Raw genomic sequence first — 20,687 nt, forward strand, 5'->3', positions numbered from 1 at the left:
TCGATTCGTCGCCGTTCGCAGCAATTGGGTTTGTGTTATTCGACCACATGGAAGATTTTACGCAAAGATCTTGGTGTAAAACCGTGTAAAATACAGCTCGTGCAAGAACTGAAGCCGAACGATCTGCCACAACGTCGAATTTTCAGTGAATGGGCCCTAGAAAAGTTGGCAGAAAATCCGCTTTTTTATCGACAAATTTTGTTCAGCGATGAGGCTCATTTCTGGTTGAATGGCTACGTAAATAAGCAAAGTAAATAAGCACGCTGGTGGAATCATTGGACCGTATTTTTTCAAAGATGCTGTTGGATGCAACGTTACGGTGAATGGCGATCGCTATCGTTCGATGCTAACAAACTTTTTGTTGCCAAAAATGGAAGAACTGAACTTGGTTGACATGTGGTTTCAACAAGATTCAACACAGCTCGCGATTCTATGGCCATTTTGAGGGAAAACTTCGGAGAACAATTCATCTCAAGAAATGGACCGGTAAGTTGGCCACCAAGATCATGCGATTTGACGCCTTTAGACTATTTTTTGTGGGGCTACGTCAAGTCTAAAGTCTACAGAAATAAGCCAGCAACTATTCCAGCTTTGGAAGACAACATTTCCGAAGAAATTCGGGCTATTCCGGCCGAAATGCTCGAAAAAGTTGCCCAAAATTGGACTTTCCGAATGGACCACCTAAGACGCAGCCGCGGTCAACATTTAAATGAAATTATCTTCAAAAAGTAAATGTCATGGACCAATCTAACGTTTCAAATAAAGAACCGATGAGATTTTGCAAGTTTTATGCGTTTTTTTTAAAAAAAAAAAGTTATCAAGCTCTTAACAAATCACTCTTTAGTTGCAAAGTTTTGCATTAAAGTGATTACTCACTTTAGCTGCTTTCAGTGAGCTGAAATAGTTCGTGCAACTAGTTCACTAGTTCAGTACAGTAGCAGTAGTTGCATTAAGGTGATTACTCACTTTAGCTGCTTTCAGTGAGCTGAAATAGTTCGTGCAACTAGTTCACTAGTTCAGTACAGTAGCAGTAGTTACAAAGTCTTTCGTTAGAGTGATGGAGGCCACCGTAGCGCAGAGGTTAGCATGTCTGCCTATGACGCTGAACGCATGGGTTCGAATCCTGGTGAGACCATCAGAAAAAATTTTCAGCGTTGTTTTCCCCCTCCTAATGCTGGCAACATTTGTGAGGTACTATGCCATGAAAAACTTATCTTCAAAGAGGTTTCGCACTGCGGCACGCCGTTCGGACTCGGCTATAAAAAGGAGGCTCCTTATCATTGAATTTAAACATTTGATTCGGATAGCACTCAGTGATATGTGAGAAGTTTGCCCCAGTTCCTTAGCATTTGCAATTTGCATTGTTTACTCACTTTAGCTCCTTTTATTTTCAGAACTGAATTCAGTTCAGTGGTAGTAGTTCAAAGTCGTTCATTAAAGTAATCACCCACTTTAGCTCCTTTCAGCTCACTGAAATAGTTCGTGCAACTAGTTCACTAGTTCAGTGCAGTGGTAGTAGTTGCAAAGTCATTCATTAACGTCATCACTCACTTTAACTCATTTCAGCTCACTGAACTAGTTGGTTCAATTAGTTCAGTGAACTGCTTTGGTTTTTTCAAGTATTGGGCAATGTCGTTCATTAGACTAAGTTCAGTGGTAGTAAAGAGTGATTTGTTAAGAGCTTGATAACTTTTTTTTTTTAAAAAACGCATGAAATTTGCAAAATCTCATCGGTTCTTTATTTGAAACGTTAGATTGGTCCATGACATTTACTTTTTGAAGATAATTTCATTTAAATGTTGACCGCGGCTGCGTCTTAGGTGGTCCATTCGGAAAGTCCAATTTTGGGCAACTTTTTCGAGCATTTCGGCCGGAATAGCCCGAATTTCTTCGGAAATGTTGTCTTCCAAAGCTGGAATAGTTGCTGGCTTATTTCTGTAGACTTTAGACTTGACGTAGCCCCACAAAAAATAGTCTAAAGGCGTCAAATCGCATGATCTTGGTGGCCAACTTACCGGTCCATTTCTTGAGATGAATTGTTCTCCGAAGTTTTCCCTCAAAATGGCCATAGAATCGCGAGCTGTGTGGCATGTAGCGCCATCTTGTTGAAACCACATGTCAACCAAGTTCAGTTCTTCCATTTTTGGCAACAAAAAGTTTGTTAGCATCGAACGATAGCGATTGCCATTCACCGTAACGTTGCGTCCAACAGCATCTTTGAAAAAATACGGTCCAATGATTCCACCAGCGTACAAACCACACCAAACAGTGCATTTTTCGGGATGCATGGGCAGTTCTTGAACGGCTTCTGGTTGCTCTTCACTCCAAATGCGGCAATTTTGCTTATTTACGTAGCCATTCAACCAGAAATGAGCCTCATCGCTGAACAAAATTTGCCGATAAAAAAGCGGATTTTCTGCCAACTTTTCTAGGGCCCATTCACTGAAAATTCGACGTTGTGGCAGATCGTTCGGCTTCAGTTCTTGCACGAGCTGTATTTTATACGGTTTTACACCAAGATCTTTGCGTAAAATCTTCCATGTGGTCGAATAACACAAACCCAATTGCTGCGAACGGCGACGAATCGACATTTCACGGTCTTCAGCAACACTCTCAGAAACAGACGCAATATTCTCTTCAGTACGCACTGTACGCATTCGTGTGGTTGGTTTAATGTCCAATAAAGTAAACTGAGTGCGAAACTTGGTCACAATCGCATTAATTGTTTGCTCACTTGGTCGATTATGTAGACCATAAATCGGACGTAAAGCGCGAAACACATTTCGAACCGAACACTGATTTTGGTAATAAAATTCAATGATTTGCAAGCGTTGCTCGTTAGTAAGTCTATTCATGATGAAATGTCAAAGCATACTGAGCATCTTTCTCTTTGACACCATGTCTGAAATCCCACGTGATCTGTCAAATACTAATGCATGAAAATCCTAACCTCAAAAAAATCACCCTTTAGTTGCAAAGTCTTGCATAAAAGTTATTACTCACTTTAGCTCCTTACAGCTCACTGAACTAGTTCGTTCAGTGAGCTGCTTTGGTTTTTTCAAATATTGTGCAATGTCGGTCATTAGATTAAGTTCAGTGGTGGTAGTTGCAAAGTCTTTCATTAAAGTGATCATTCATTTTAGCTCATTTCAGCTCACTGAACTAGTTCATTCAGTTAGTTCACTAGTTAAGTTGAGTTATGGTAGTTGCATGGTCGTTCATTAAAGCGATCACTCATTTCAGCTCACTGAACTTTTTTGACGTAGTATTTTTTTTTTAATTTTGAAAATTTTTTTTTGGAAAAAATTAAAAAAAAATTATTTTTAACATTTAAATATAATTTTAAACATTTAAAAAATTTTTAAATTTAAAAAATTAAAAAAAAAATTACCCTTTTCCAAAAAACCATGTTTTAACCACCAAAAAAATCCTTATTATAATATTTTATGATCGTTTAGCGAAGAAAAGTGAAGTTTTAATGACTTTGACTCTCAAATGCAACAAGACATTTAAACGGTTTGCAGAAATCTCACTCCTAAGGATTTTGAGAAAATTGTTATATTTTTTTTTTGGATATTAAAATTTTCGATTTTCGACAAGCCAATTTTTCTCCAAAACATTACCTTATATGAAAGGAACAAATTTTTTTTAACAAGTTTGATACATCTCCTTTAAGTCAATCCAAATTTCATTTTTCACTAGGATATCTCTTTCCGAGCTAGAATTTTTCTAAGACATGTCTATTCTTGGGTAATGTTCTGCCCATTCTACGTTTATGGGTTAATTTTCAATATGTCTTTGTGAATATGGCAGATTGTTTAAAGAAGTCAAAATTTGTAGGCATGGTACACATTTGAATATTTTTAAATTTTTTTGTTCACATTAAAAACTTTGGCTTCAAAATACGCAAAATGTATAATCGCTAATAGTATTTGCAAAGTTGTTCATTCAAATGATCGCTCACTTGAGCTCACTAGGCGGACATGCCAACCTATGTGCTATGGTGTTCTCAGGCTCCGCAATACCCACGCCAAAAACCGCCCACATAGACCGTAAATAGACCAGTCGCCCTATTTGCTTCCTTATGGTACGAGAGGCTATATGGGGAGGGTTTGACTATCCCTGCACGGGATAGCTGTAAGCACTGTACAGGTTGGAACATTGAGGTTAGCTGCGTTCACAGGTTATGGATAGTGGAATGTTCCATACGGAGTAGCTGCAACGGCAGTTGTGGACAATCAGTGGTATCGAGCAGAGTCTCAGTGAGAGGTCGGGCGGCACCGACTCTTGCATAAATATTGAGTACCTATGATGCTCGATATGGCAAGGCGAGTTATAGGCGCCTTATCACCATGTTGCCGCGGCGATCAGTCTGTTGGAACGGAGCTTGACAAGGATCGCTACCTCCACATGCAATGTGGCTACAACAACAACATAATCACCACACGGGTTAAAACATTAAACTCTTATTTGTGTGATTTTAATCCTCATCACGAGAAACTCAGCTGAGAGCTACCGCGCGCGTCTACAGGCTGCAGATAGGGGAATGCTCCCCGACACGGGGTGACAATGAGCACCATAGGGGTAAATTTCCAATTTGAGTGGTATCGTCATCGTCATTACGAGTAGCTCAGCTGAGAGCTTCTAGGCGCGTCCACAGTTTGCTGATAGCGGGATGCTCCATATACGGAGCTGCAACTGTAGTCTCGAACAATCAGCGGTATCGGCTGGAGAGTCTGAGTGAGAAGCCGGACGGCACCGACTATTGCTTAAATCCGATATGACAAGGCAAGTTGTTGGCGCCTTTTAATAACCAATGGCCACCCCGTTCCCGCGGCGATCGGTCCGTTGCATCGGAACGAGCTTGTTCACCTACAAGAGCTTGACGAGGATTGCTACCTCCACAACAAAAACATGATCAGCACACGTCATCACAAGAAAATCGGCAGACAGCCTGTGGACGATCCCGGCAACAGTGTGGCTAGGCTAAGGTTATGTTAGGTTAGGTAAGAGTGGCAGTTCTTTGCAGACTCACTTAGACAATTTTTTAAGTCCATTGTGATACCACAGTAGCGACAAGCCAAGGCTTCTCGCGGGAATCGAACCCACGACCCCTGCACTGGTAATCCAAGTACGTTACCAATCCGGCTAACGGGGCGCCCGACCTCTGGGCTAAACAAATCCCCGAAGGAGAGTGAAGTAAATGTGTAAACGCACCCACCCCATTACCTTAATTTAAGAAAAAATCTAAATCTAAGAAATGTGTGCGCTGATCTCAGTGAAATTGTTTGAAATGTTTTGGCAAGAAAATAAGTTGACGGTAACGAATAGCTATATCCCAATAAGGTTTAATGTGGGCCATAATCGGTGCGGACATCGGTTCACCTAGCGCTTTTTGTATGCTATGCAGATCTGTCTATATGACAGCTATATCTACATAAGTTCTGCCAGTGACTATACTCGCTTCGGACATCGGGTGGTCTAGTCTAACTCACTGTTCTAAATTTCCGCTAAATTGGATAATAAATGCGCCTTTTATGAGCTAAAGACCCCATGTTGGCAGATCGATCCATATGGCAGCTTTATCGAAATATAGTCTGATGTGGACATGCTCGTTTCGCATATCGAGTGGCCTTGTCCAGCTCACTGTTGAGAAATCGAATGATAAATACGGCTTTTATGGGCCACAAACTCCTGAATCCGCACATCGGTCTATATGGCAGCTACATATATCCAAATAAGGCCCGATCTGAACCAACTCCGTTCAAATATCGGGTGTTCTACTGCAACTCACTGTTCCAAGTTTCAGAGAAATTGGGAAATTAATGAGGCTTTTAAGGGTTTAAGACCCTGAGTCTGCAGATCGGTCTATAAGGCAGCTATTTGAAAATATGGTCCGATTCGGATATCGGGGCCCTAGTACAAGACACTTTTCCAAATTTCAGCAAAATCGGATAATAAATGCGCCATTTGTGACCTCAAGGCCCTAAATCAGAACATCGGCCTATATGGCAGCCATATCAAAATATGATCCGATTTGATTCCTTCAAGAGCTTTACCGGTGTAATAAAAAAATAGAGAGCAGTGCAAAATTTCAGCGCAATATCTGAATTTTGGAAGGCTGTGGATTGACTACAACAGACGGACACAAAGACATCCTTAAATCATCTTAGGATTTTACGACGAGGGTCGGAAATTTGTAGGGTCGGAAATTGATATATCGATATGTTGCATACGGAATGACTGCCTATACCCCTTATCTTATGGTGGTGGGTGTAAAAAAGTAACACAAAAAGCGGGCAATTAAAATTTTTTTCTTTCCAAAATGTGATTATGGTCAAGGATTTTAATCTTTACATTTTTCAAATAGCTTTAGAATATATATTTCCACTAAGCCTTTAATGAGAAGCGAAATAAAATATTTCCATAAGTAAACAACAAAGGAAAGGGCATATAGAAAATAGACTATCAAAAAATCATGCAATGTTCTTGCCTTTATTTGACCCCAACGGGTTTTGCCAAGCCCTATCTATTCCCCTCTTACTGCAATTTTGTTGTTTTTTTTTTCAATTTCTGTAGACCAGTGTAAAAATGCTTACAATTTACTCAAATGTGCGAGCACATGTGCTTGTATTTGAAGGTGAATTCTTTACAAAATTCTGACTAAACAACATTGACTTGATTTCTACAATTAAAAGCATGCAACATTTTGCATGTATTATCTTTGTGGATGGTCCAATTTATACATGTATAATGTCACATTTTAATAATATGTTTGTGTACACATTTGTTTGTTACTTTTTTATGTTACAAATATATATGTATATTTACTTACGAATTTATTGTTCTTAGAATTGTTTTAATTGTTGCTGAAACATAAACTGTATATTGTTGCTATCCATGCCCATTGATGAGTTGTGGGCGCCGCCGCCGCCATTAGCTGTTGTTGTTGCCCGCAATGGCGGTGTTGTTGACGGCGTTAATGTTATTGAGGCAGCGGCTGTGTTTAATAAATTTAAACTATTCTTATTTGAGTGTGCAGTTCGTGAGAGATGATGATGTTGTTGTAGCTGCTGCTGCTGCATCAATTGGTGGGTGGTATTATTTAAAGTATTTAGGTGGTCTTGCATTAATTGTTGTTGTTGTTGTTGCTGTTTGACATGACAGCGTGTGGCCGCTGTTTTTGTCTCATTGGAATTTTGGCAATTGTTAGATGGTGAAGACGCCGTAGCAGCGCTGCCACTCATATAGTTGTACAAATCAAGTGTTTGATGAGTTTTTTGGTTGAAAGACTGCTGTTGGTGATATTGACTAAACTGTTGTGACGTAGCATGTCGTTGGTTTGTGAGAATAATGTTCGCGGCGCTGCTGCTGCTGCTGCTACTGTTATTATTGGCATTGCCTTGAAAATGTGGCTGATGATGATTGTTATGAAGCGAATGTGGCTGATAATTGTCTACTAACGCTTTGTTGTTGTGGTTGTTGCTACTATTATTATTACTATTTTCATTTGGCTATGTTGTCCATCCTCCCGATATTCTGGGCCGCTTGTGCGCCTGATTCGGTCCACCCTCGTAATCGCTCAAATGCTGTTGTTGTTGTTGCTGCTGCTGCTGTTGGTGTTGCTGATGCTGCTGCTGTTGTTGTTGTTGCTGGTGTTGTTGCTGTTTATGCATCTCATTCATGCGCATATCGGGTGAGGGTATATTGCTCGGCGTCACTGTACCTGCATTAATAAATATAAATTCTGCATTACAGAGGAGAAGATTAATAACGAATTTCTATACATTTCATCTTTCGCTCTTTTAGTTTGTTTTTATTTCTTCCTCTTTTTTTTTTCATTGGCATGAACGAACATTTTGAACAGTTTTGTTTTTAAGTAAGGATAAAAAAAAACTATTAAAAAGGAGTAGAGAAAACAATATGGCAACCATTGTGCAGCAACACCAAGAGAGTTATTTCTTGATCTTGACTCTTATCGGTGTTGTTGCACTCATAAGTGTGTGAGTCGAATTAGAAGGATGTTTTTTTTAAATAATTTTTTTTTTTCAAAAATAGCATGCATGTTAAAGCTTTTTTCAATCAAATTATTAAAAGCGAGTAGGATGAGAAATATATAGAAAATAATATATATAGTTAAGTAAGCAAAAAAGGTGTGTGGAATCTAAAAAAAAAAGAGTTTATAATAGTGCCTAAAATTTAAGCAGTACTGCTCTAACTAATTGATCTAACGCCTTGGTGGCTTCTATAATGTGGGTTGTTCTTAAATTTAAATTTTCTAGATAATTTTCTCTCTACAAAGAGAAATAATAGTCGTGAGTCTGATCCATTGCGTGATACAACAAATTGTTGACATTGTTAAATGTACTACTGCTGTAGAGATGAAGATGCTAATCTGATATTTGAAACTGTTAGTATTCGATTCCAGTGATGACGAGGTTACCTTCGAACCAATCACTGAGGACGTTATTGAATATATACATATGCCAGTATGAGATGAGAATACCATTGGTAGACACCAAATTGGGTCATAAACTGACATAGGTTCCATACACTATCTAACAATTTGCATGTCAGGTTCGGTTATATGTTAGGTAAGGTAATAGTGACAGTCCTTTACAGACATACTTAGACAATTTTGAGTCCATTGTGATACCACAGTAGCGACAGACCAAGGCTAAGTGCAGCTGGGCCGAATCTTGGGCTCACCATGGATTCCGTTAAAAGATTACCTTTAGTAACTCAGTTGGGATTTAAATTAGTTTACAACAATCAAATTGGGAATTGGGTGCGGCTGCTGTGCTCTCGTGTAGTCATATCGGGGAATCAGTTTTTAAGAGGCCTATCTCAGTATATAGGCCGATTAGGATTATGCTTGACGCGCAGACACTGGAAGTAATAGCTGAAGTCTTTGTGTCAAGTTTCAGCCAAATTGGATTCAGATCATACTCGTCACTAATGTTGTTCTTGTGCCAAATTTCAGGCAAATCAGATGAAAAGTGAGACTTTTAGGAGCTCAAAAAGTCAAATCCGGGAAACGATTTGTATGGGGGCTATACCAGTTTATAGACCGATTCAGATCATACTCGGACGTGATGTTGGAAGTCTGAACGGAAGTTCTAGAGCCAAATTTCAGGCAAATCGCATGAAAACTGAGACTTTAAGGGGCTCAAAAAGTCAAATCCGGGGATCGGTTTGTATGGAGGTTATACCAGTTCGTAGGCCGATTGGATCATACTTGGCACTGATGTTAGAAATTAGAACACAAGTTCTTGTGCCAAGTTGCAGCCAAATCGGATGAAAACTGAGGCTTTTAGGGGCTCAAGAAGTCAAATCCGGGGATCAGTTTGTATGGGGGTTTTATCAGTTTATAGACCAATTCGGATCATGCTCGGCACTGAGATTGGAAGGCAGAACAGAAGTTCTTGTGTCAAATTTAAGCTAAATCGTATGAAACTGAAGCTTTTAGGGGCTCAAGAAGTCAAACCTGGGGATCGGTTTGTATGGGGGCGATACCAGTTTATAAACCGATTCGGATCATGCTTTTCACGGGCGCTGGAAACCCATAGCAGAAGTATTCGTGTCTTAGAACGTAAGTTCTTGTGCCAAATTTTAGCCAAATCAGGTGAAAATTAAGGCCTTTAAGAGCTCAATAAGTCAATTCCGGGGATAGGTTTATATGGGGGCTATATCAGTATATAGACCGATTCGGATGAAACTTAGCATTGGTTGGAAGCACTAGCAGAAGTTTTTGTGTCAAATTTTAGCCAAATCAGGTCGAAATTGAGGCAAGAAATTAAATTCAGGAAACGGTTTGTATGGGGCTTTACTAGTTTATAGACCGATTCGGATAATACTCGGTCAGAACGGAAGTTGTTGTGCCAAATTTCAGTCATATCGGATGAAAACTGAAGCTTTTAGGGGCTCTTATTTTATTCTTTATCCTTTGTTTGCCTATAAAGAGGTATCGGGCAAAGAACTTGACAAATGCGATCTATGGTGGAGGGCATATGAGATTCGGACCGGCCGAACATAGCTAGCATTTACTTATTGTTCTCGCTTCTATTTCAAAACAAACGAAGCAAAAACCCTTTAAAGAGTCTCGACAAATGTGATGTGCAAAAATGTTTTGGGCGGGTTACACTGATCGCGATTTCAGCCTTACTAGGGGCCTCATCAGATTGTTATGCCACTAAAAGATTATATGCTCCAACTGGAAATGTTTTCTGATATTCACGCCCATATTTTAACCTAGGTGGTCAGCGTCAAAGGCGGACATGCTAACTTCTGAGCTAGGGTGTTCCTCAGCTATCCGGTATTTGGAACAACTATTGGGTTGCCCAAAAAGTAATTGCGGATTTTTTAAAAGAAAGTAAATGCATTTTTAATAAAACTTGGAATGAACTTTAATCAAATATACTTTTTTTACATTTTTTTTCTAAAGTAAGCTAAAAGTAACAGCTGATAACTGACAGAAGAAAGAATGCAATTACAGAGTCACAAGCTGTGAAAAAATTTGTCAACGCCGACTATATGAAAAATCCGCAATTACTTTTTGGGCAACCCAATATGTTATAAAGAAACGTAGTTTTACCAAAATGGGATCAAAAAAAAGGTCGGCTTTCCACTGCAGAAATTTTTGTAATCCCAGTACGACTAGCCCGAACTAAATGCCGTATTACTTCAGTGGTTGCTTATCAAGGTACACTTCTAGAAGCCTTTACCGACATTTCCTTACAAACTAGGTCAATCTAAACTCTTGGAATCGATACAAAAATGGTTAAATGAAACCTAGAAAACAAGGTCATCATGCACTGGGTCAATTTATTCAATAAAAAATTTCCTATATTCATTTCAAAAAACATTACGTGTGCACGTACTTATGTATATACAATTTTGATTTATAGTAAAAATTTATGAGAATGAAAATGAAATGGAATTTGAATTTTGACAAACAAATCAAATTTTAACATAAAAATAGTAATAGAAACTAGAATTGAAATTTTGTTTCGTAATGGAAATTTTGGATTTTCAGTTAAACAACAATAAAAAATGAGATATGAAGTGGGGGCGGGGTAGAATAGGTGAAATTTTTGTAAAAAAACATAAATTGCCATTGTTTTGTATTTTTTTGTTTTTGTCTAAGAACGACAAATAAAACGGGTTCTTGAATTTAACAACAGATTCACAATAAATCTGTTTTATGTTCAATATACAAAAGATCAAATGTATAGAGATTTTTATATTCGTGTTTTTTGGGGAGTGTTGGGAAAAAGTTGGATTGTTTTTGTTTTTATTTATTTATGTGAAGCCAATTTACCAAAATTCCATATTCTAGAATTCGGACCCAGTTGTGACCGATAGGGATAACCTTCATATTTATCTATGCCTATAAGAAAGGAATTAATTTGTTTTTGTTGTTGTGGTTAATGTTATTTCTTTTGTTGTATGTTTTAAGGCATAGAACACACACACACACACATACATATATACAAACACTCATATGACATTTAAATAAGCATATAATTTAGAAAATTATTTTTTTTTTGTTTTAAAGAAATTTAATTTAAATATTAACAATTTATGTTAAAATTGCATTAATTGTCCATATAAACTTTTTCGATCTCAATTAAAGACTAAAAAAAAATGAGAAGAATTTAAAACACTCTTGCATGCGTTATTAGAAGCATTTATTTTTGGAGGATAATTTCGAATAAATATTTTAATTATCCGCTAATTCCCAACGCTTTTTTCGCGTTATATCTCAGACTTGTTAGAGGTTAACATTAAACAATTATCTTTATTTTAATAACTAACAAGTAAAAGCGTGCTAAGTTCGGCCAGGCCGATTCTTATAAACCCTTCACCATTGATCGCATTTGTCTTTGGCCGATATCTCTTTATTGGCAAACAAAAGATAATGGATAAGAATTGTTACGCTATTTGAGCTATACCAAGTTATGCACCGATTGGGGCAATACTTGGTTTGGCTGTTGAAACCATAGTGGAATTCATTGTGCAAAATTTCAGCCAAATCGTTTAATAATTGCGCCATCTAGCGGCTCTAGAAGTGAAAGTACGAAATCGGTTTATAAGGGAGCTATATCAGGTAACAAACCGATTTGGGCCATACTGGGCACAGTTGTTAGAAGTCAAAATAAACACATGGTGCAAATTTTCAGCCGAATCAGATAAAAATTGCGCCATCCAGCGGCTCAAGAAATCAATATCCGAGATCGGTTTATATGGAAGCTATATTAGGTAATGAACCGATTTGGGCCATACTTGGCACAGTTGTCACTAGTGAAACCAAAAAAAAAAAATAATAATTGCACCCTCTATCGGCTCAAAAATTCAAGATAGAAAATTTGTCGCTCAGACAAAGTTTCTATAGAAAATTTGTCGCTCAGACAAAGTTTCTATAGAAAATTTGTCGCTCAGACAAAGTTTCTATAGAAAATTTGTCGCTCAGACAAAGTTTCTATAGAAAATTTGTCGCTCAGACAAAGTTTCTATAGAAAATTTGTCGCTCAGACAAAGTTTCTATAGAAAATTTGTCGCTCAGACAAAGTTTCTATAGAAAATTTGTCGCTCAGACAAAGTTTCTATAGAAAATTTGTCGCTCAGACAAAGTTTCTATAGAAAATTTGTCGCTCAGACAAAGTTTCTATAGAAAATTTGTCGCTCAGACAAAGTTTCTATAGAAAATTTGTCGCTCAGACAAAGTTTCTATAGAAAATTTGTCGCTCAGACAAAGTTTCTATAGAAAATTTGTCGCTCAGACAAAGTTTCTATAGAAAATTTGTCGCTCAGACAAAGTTTCTATAGAAAATTTGTCGCTCAGAGTTCTATAAAAAATTTGTCGCTTAGACAAATTTTCTATAGAAAATTTGTCGCTCAGACAAAGTTTCTATAGAAAAAATTTCTATAGAAAATTTGTCGCTTAGACAAAGTTTCTATAGAAAATTTGTCGCTCATACAAAGTTTCTAGAGAAAATTTGTCGCTCATACAAAGTTTCTATAGAAAATTTGTCGCTCATACAAAGTTTCTATAGAAAATTTGTCGCTCATACAAAGTTTCTATAGAAAATTTGTCGCTCATACAAAGTTTCTATAGAAAATTTGTCGCAGAGACAAAGTTTCTATAGAAAATTTGTCGCAGAGACAAAGTTTCTATAGAAAATTTGTCGCAGAGACAAAGTTTCTATAGAAAATTTGTCGCAGAGACAAAGTTTCTATAGAAAATTTGTCGCAGAGACAAAGTTTCTATAGAAAATTTGTCGCAGAGACAAAGTTTCTATAGAAAATTTGTCGCAGAGACAAAGTTTCTATAGAAAATTTGTCGCTCAGACAAAGTTTCTATAGAAAATTTGTCGCAGAGACAAAGTTTCTCTTGAAAATTTGTCATTGAGACTATTTAACCTTTGTCCCCGAGACAATGTCCTTGTTGATAAGTAAACCTGACCTGACCCTGACTTTTGTGACCAAATTTTGTTATAGTATGAAAACATTTATTTGATGAAATCCTTATTCGAAATTATCCTCTGTTTTAAAAGATTTTGCTTAGTTTAGACAAAGCTTGGGTTATCATAAAATATCAAAACCGAACAAACACTTAAGGCAAATCATATCAAAATTTTTCAACTTACCCGGTGTAGGTGTTAGATGACCTGTCGAAGATGGTCTTGAACCAGCCATGACCAAATGCTGTTGACTATGATTTAACACACTTAAATTGGTCGCCTGATCATTGGCCGAGCCATTGGAGGTGGAGGAAGAATTTGAAGCACCGCCACTTAATACTCCGCCACCACCGGCGCCACCAGGACTAGAACCGGCTATGACTCCCACCGCACTACTGACACTCAAACCGCCGGCATTTAAGGACAAAGAATTATTCAAATTATTGGCATTTAAACTGGAGTGACTAGTTGAACCACCATTGCCACCACTACTGGCTCCTCCGCCGCCTCCACTGGTGCTATTTGAAGAGCCTAAATTGGAGCCATTACTATGCTGATGGCCACCGGAGAGATCACGGGGTGGAGATTGTGGCTCGGACTTTACTTTGATGCTTACTGGTGATGTGGCGGGAGGAGGTGTACTATTTGAAACACTTAAATGGGAGAGGCTAAAATGGATGAAAAAAAGAGAATTGTTAATCAAAAAAAAAGGTTAAAACTGTGACAGTTCGGCTTACTCACCCCGTTTGATGTACCAAACCCTGATGAGTACTCCATGTGGGTAAACTCATCACATCGGAGGTGCTCATGGAAAAATCTTGCGGTACAAACGGATAACCCTGTAACGCTGGTATGGGTGTCTGTAATGTCATAACGGGAGTATTTAAAGTTGTTTGATTGTGACGCTATAAAATTTTATAAATGTTCAAAAAAAAACAAAAAATTATTTCAATTCAGCGGGAAATGGTGTAAAAGCCAAAAAAGCACAGCACAGCATAGTGCTGCGCTGCTGCTATCGACTTACATCGGTGTAGGCTAATTCATCGGCGGTGGACATGTTTTGAGCAATAGTGGGTGCCGGTATGACCACCCGCAAATTGGAAGCTCGGCCATTTTGACTGCCTGGCGAATGTTGTTTATGCGATAATTGATGAGCTGCAGAGCATCCATGAAAAATTTGAGAGAAAATGTTTTTTTCAAAAATTAATGAAATTGTTTATAATTCATTTATATTGCTATAGACTAACTGTAAGTGGTTTAGTTTGGGTATGTGGGGTAGTAGGAGGAGTGGTATGAGCTTATAAATATTTCATTATTAAAGATTAAATTTGTTTTTAAATGTCATAGAGCATGCAGTTATTGTTACTTATGCAAAAGTAATAAATTACCAATAATACAATAAATAAATAAAATGTTAGTGTTGGTGATATTGAACATTATAAAATTTTTATATACTTTAGTTTAACTATTTCGTGGAGGCCAATGTATTTATCGTAGCTCATAAGCATTAGAGAATATTAAAATTCTATTCAAAATAAATCTGCAAATTTCAGTCAAATGGGACCATTGTCAGGCTTCAGCTTTTCCGCCATTATCACCGTCACCGTCTGTGTGCGACAGAAGTTTATTCTCATAAAATTCTTAAGACGTTATCATAAAGTTTCTTCACGCATTCAGGCGCAGTTGAGAAACACTGGCCATACTCTTACTCATGTTACTGAACACTTGTGGTATAGACGATTCATTCATAGATACCTCCTTTGGAGAAAAGAAACTTCGGAGTTCCCTGCTTTTGCCGCTAGCGCACAACCTAAGCCTTATTCAACCGAATGAGCCACTTATACTAGGCTTCTCCGAAGCCGTCTTCTAGTCTTCATCTTCTTTTAGTCCCTCCGAAAAAATTGCTTCAGATTAGTAATTGAGGCCTTTCATGAGTCCACACGGGCTACTTAAACGACTAAGCCAGTCGGATTGCAAATCACCACTATGACTTAAGTTAACGTACAAAGTTTCAGCTCTATAGGCGAAAGGCGATCTTTGCAACACTCACAGAAAAATGTCAGCTGATAAAAGCAAACGCTGCCTGCTGATTGTTATAGCAAAATAATTGCAATTTCAGAACATCAGTCTGACTGCTGAAAATTCTGTTGTTGTCTTCTGCTCAGTTTATGATGAGATTGCCAGGAGGCCAAGTAAAATACTACACTCACAAAAATTTTCTAATCAAATTAGTAAAAATGCTCGCTAAAACATCTGATTTGCAAATTTTGCCCATAAACATTCCACTAAGGAACATAGGCAAACTTCTCACCTATTAATGAGTGCAGTCCAATTCAAGTTTAAGCTTAATGATAAGGAGTATCCTTTTTATAGCCGAGTCCGAACGGAGTGCCGCAGTGCGACACCTCTTTGGAGAGAAGTTTTACATGGCATATTACCTCACAAATGTTGCCAGCATTAGGAGGGAAAAGCCACCGCTGAAAATTTTTCTGATGGTCTCGCCAGGATTCGAACCCAGGCGTTTAGCGTCGGCCTTTTTATAGCCGAGTCGGAACGGCGTGCCGCAGTGCGACACCTCTTTGGAGAGAACTTTTACATGGCATAGTACCTCACAAATGTTGCCAGCATTAGGAGGAAAAAGCGACCGCTCAAATTTTTTCTGATGGTCTCGCCAGGATTCGAACCCAGGCGTTTAGCGTCATGCTTACCTCTGCTCTTCGGTGGCTTCCCTTCACCTGCTTTAGTCTGTTGAAAATGGAAAAGCTAACATGACTGCTGTTTTGCCAAAAGCAGGGTTTTAAGTTTTTTGCCTGTTAGGGCGAAGATCATTACATTTGAAATTTTTTGTTTTTTTCCTTTTTGAGAAGAGCTGAATGATCAGAGATTTTTTTTTTTGGAAAAGGAAAGTCGAAAGGAAATCGCAATACACTATGGGACGGGTTTCGTAATTTGGATACATGTACTCATTAGGCATATTAGGTTTGAAGGCTTCAAGGGCCGTACGTTGGTATGTTGTACTTTTACCCAAAACGCCTTTATGATATCAATACCACACTAACCACGCTCGACACCATGTCTATTAGCTATACTTTTCCCAATGCGCGAGTTTTTGTGTAATGGCAGATTTTTTGTCTACACAATTACACTACTCCCATGGCATACACATGATTTTGTGCATCTATTGGAAGTTGTAGTGATGGCTTCAAAAGTCAGACAACGTCAACGGCTCTCGCAGCCGTTCCGCGTGACCAAGTTCGAGAGTCCACCGTCTCATCCTATCGGTTATATGTTTGCAAGATTACCTGTGAAGATTGCAGAAGAACGGGCTTCTAAGTTGTTGTTGTTATTGTAGCCAGATTTTTATGTGGAGGTGGCGATCCTTGTCAAGCTCCTGTAGGTGAGCAAGGTCGTTTCAGTCGAAAGGATCGACCGCCGCGGGAACCGGTTGGCCATTGGTTATTTAAGGGAGCTAATAGCTCGCCTTGCCATATCGAGCATCATAGGCACTCAGTATTTGGGTAAGAGCCGGCGCTGCCCAACTTCTCACTGAGACTCTCTGCCCGAAACCGCTAATTGTCCGAGACTGCCGTTGCAGCTAATGCGCATGGAGCATTTCACTATCCGCAACCTGTGGACGCTCGCAGCTTAGCTTCTCTGACAGCAATGAAAACCACACAGATCGGACCTCAATGGTTCAGCCTGTGTGGTGCTCACAGCTATCCTGGCCCGGACTCCGACTCGGACGCAAACTCAGACTCAAACTTAGCAAGCCCTCAATCGTCCCATCCCACATTGAGATATCTTCTAGAGAAATAATCATGAAGGATTCTTATGCGCGCCGCTATTAAGGTCTATCGCAGTGCCCGATTATGATGCATGTTATAGTACTCAGCGAACTCATGTGAAAAGCAAGCAGCTCATCTGTTATTTTCCAGTTAACCGTAGGCCAGAGAGCCCTGGAAATCATGACTTCCCCAATGGCCATTCCTTCATGCAGTAGCTCGAAAAATTACATGTATGGTAGTCGGGTGAACAGTTCACTCGCAGAAGAAATGCTCCCCCAAACATATAATTATCGTATTTTTGCTCCTGCAGACTCGAACACAATCTAATCAAGTCCTCAATCGTCCCATCTACATTGAAATATTTTCTAGAGTAATAATCATGAGGGATTCTTTGGTGTGCCGCTATAGAGGTCTATCGCACAGTGCCCGACTATGACAACGGTTATAGAACTCAGGGAACTCATGTGAAAAGCAAGCAGCTCTTCCGTCATTTTCCAGTCAACGGGATTCCCAGCATTCACCATGCAAATACAACCACTAGATACCTTGTTGTTGTTGTTGTAGCTGTTTGTTGTGTTCCGTCTTTCGTCTGCTTGATTCTGTTGAGTGTCCGGATCCAGGAACTCTACGACTAAGATGGGGTGCGTCAAACCCGATGTGGGTCTGAGTCGAGTGGGTTTGGCTGAGCAGTTCAACAGGTGACGTGTAATCCCTGGTTACAATCGGGACTTTCATCTTGCATTTCGGCATCAATCCTTGATGTGTAGGAGTTGAGGGGGCTGCATCTGCCGCAACGTAATTGAGCCTGAACTACTCTGGTTTGCCGGGGAAGGTCAATTTTTTTCAGGTGCAACGGGAGGCGGTCGTTCTCCAAGGACCATATACAACCTGTAGTTATTTACCGCAACTGCTATCGGTACTGCATGAATGTTGTCTAGACCCGCTCTTCTCTATTATATAGCTGAACCTCACGCTCTAGATATAGGTAGATCATGTAGGTCTACCTTCAGGCTTCTGGATGGTAGGAGCTTCCATAAGATAATGACTTGGATGGTTTTTGCGATAACAGCCCAAAACTATTGGGCTGTTTTTTGTGTTATATCATTTTCCAGGATCCACTATGCCAATACAAGCACTAGATATCTTGTTGTTGTTGTTGTAGCTGTTTGTTGTGTTCTATCTTTCGTCTGCTTGATTCTGTTGAATGTCCAGACTTTGCGACTAAGATGGGATACGTCAAGAGGAATCTGGGTCTGGCTTGGCAGTTGAACATGTGACGTGTGTCGTGTAGTCCCTGGTCACAATCGGGACATATATCTTGTACGTCGGCATCAATCATTACTCTGTAGAAGGTGAGGCGGCTGCATCTGCCGCAACGTAATTGAGCCAGAACTACTCTGGTTTGCCGGGGAAGGTCAATTTCTTCAGGAGCAACGGGAGGCGGTCGTTCTCCAAGAATCAAATTCCCCGGTAGCTATTCATCGCCTCTTGGACCGTGTCTGCATGCATGTTGTCTAGGCCCGCTTGATCTCGAGGTTCTCTCTTATAGCGGTGGACCTTATGTTCTAAATCATGTAGATCTACTTTAAGGCTTCTGGGCCGTGGATACGTATCCCCTAGATGATGATTTGGATGGTCTCTCCGATAACACCCCAGAAGGTATTGCTTGGACAGCATGTAGTTATGTCTTTGCACGGGTAGGACTCTTGTCTCGTGATGAAGGTAGTCCACGTGAGAACTGAGGGCACAGTCTGTCGCAGTTCAAAGAGTGGCATTCTGACAGATCCCAATATTGTTCCATTGCGTCTCACATAGCCGACGAGACCACACTGGCGCTGCGCAACTAACCACAGACCGGCCAATTGCTTTGTACATGGTCAACCATGTTTCTTTCTCAGCACCCCAAGTGCTGCCGGCAAGTGACCTGAGGACATTGTTTCTACTTTTGACCTTTCGCAAATTGCAGTTGCATGTGGGGAGAATGTCTAACTGCTGTCAAAAGTGACACCAAATATTTTGGGCCACTTCATGGTGGGGGAATCGTTACTCCATCGCCTATCACCTTGAGCTCCTTACCCACCTTATGCGTATGTAGTGAACAGTGTGACTGAAGATTTGGTGGCTGATGTCTTCAAATTTCTTACACCGAAATAAGCGGCAAAATCGTTGTGGTAGATGTTTAACCTATCGCAATTGTCAACAATGAGTGAGGCCCTGATGTCATGATCATATAATCCCTCCATATATGAAAAGATCTAGAGGGGGTGCAATAGAGTATAGATAGAGGTTAAACAGTGCCTGAGATATCACTTCGCGTTGGGGAATTCCGTTGTGTTAGATGTTTAACCTATCGCAGATGTCAACAATTGGTGGGGCCCTGATGTCATGATCATATAATCCGTCCTATATGAAAAGATCTAGAGGAGATGCAATAGAGTATGGGTAGAGGTTAAACAGTGCCTGAGATATCACTTCGCGTTGGGGAATTCCCTATTTTACTCTACGGGGTTTCGACTTGTTATCTCTAATTTCCACAAACGACTAGCGACCAGACCCAGACCCAGCGTTTCAAGCCTGACAGGGGGGACGTGTTGGCGATGTCCTCAAATAGTTTGTCATGATTGACCGTGTCGAATGCCTTTGATAGGTCCTGTGCCTTGAGAACCGTCCTACCACATCGCTTGGGCTGATTGCTAGCGGGAAAAAGTGGCGACTTCGAGGCCTGATATCATTCCTTGTTTTGCATCCATGTTTACATCTTTTTAAAATTGAGGGACTTTCTTAGGTTATTACTTGCCTTTCACGGTAAATAGATGGACACAATTACTGCTTAAAACATCAAAAGTCCAATGGACACTCACATATGGGGTTCATATGGGGTACTTCAGAACGCTTACAAAAAAGACAGTTTGCGTCTTTAAAAGTCTGTATGCGTCTTTAAAGTCTGTTGTCAAACGCAATGTAGTCCTGTTGGAAGCTTCATTTAGAAGATGCGATAAATTGCACTGTCAACCGGTAGCTATTTATCACATCTGCTACGGTGTCTGCATGAATGTTGCCTAGACCCGCTTGATATGCCGCTCGATCTAGAGGTTCCCTTTTGTAGTGCTGAACCTCATGGTCTAGATGTAGGTAGATTTACATGATTTGGGCTTCTGGGCGGCGGATACCCATCCACAAGATAATGATTTGGATGCTGTCTGCAATAACAGCCCAAAAGTTATTGCTTTGAGAGCATGTATTGGGTTGCCCAAAAAGTAATTGTCGGTAATAAATTAGTAATATAGTCGGCGTTAACAAATTTTTTCAACGGCTTGTGACTCTGTAATTGCATTATTTCTTCTGTCAGTTATCAGCTCTTACTATTAGCTTGCTTTAGAAAAAAAGTGCGCGAAATTTTGTTTACATTTGTTTGTTTGGGGTCAATTTTAATATGGGT

At 39.6% G+C, this 20,687-nt stretch overlaps 1 protein-coding gene across 14 annotated transcripts in view; it reads right to left on the reverse strand.

The window, feature by feature from the left end:
- Positions 1–7,175: 7,175 nt before the first annotated feature.
- Positions 7,176–20,687, reverse strand: part of LOC106080789 (myocyte-specific enhancer factor 2) — a 400,014-nt gene continuing 386,502 nt past the window's right edge. For 6 of the 14 annotated variants that reach the window (XM_013242349.2, XM_013242347.2, XM_059368465.1 and 3 more), the window contains 5 exons: positions 14,488–14,618; positions 14,205–14,368; positions 13,650–14,131; positions 11,321–11,389; positions 7,176–7,726 (listed from right to left, as the gene is read on the reverse strand). In XM_013242349.2, coding sequence (XP_013097803.2) covers positions 7,515–7,726; positions 11,321–11,389; positions 13,650–14,131; positions 14,205–14,368; positions 14,488–14,618 — 1,058 coding nt within the window. In that variant the 3' untranslated portion in view covers positions 7,176–7,514. Of the gene's footprint in view, positions 7,748–11,320; positions 11,390–13,649; positions 14,132–14,204; positions 14,369–14,487; positions 14,619–20,687 lie in introns of all 14 variants that reach the window. The other 8 variants (XM_013242350.2, XM_059368469.1, XM_013242351.2 and 5 more) reach the window with 5 other exon arrangements.

This window comes from Stomoxys calcitrans, chromosome 5 (genome assembly GCF_963082655.1).
Source record: "Stomoxys calcitrans chromosome 5, idStoCalc2.1, whole genome shotgun sequence".
Lineage (NCBI taxonomy): Eukaryota > Metazoa > Arthropoda > Insecta > Diptera > Muscidae > Stomoxys > Stomoxys calcitrans.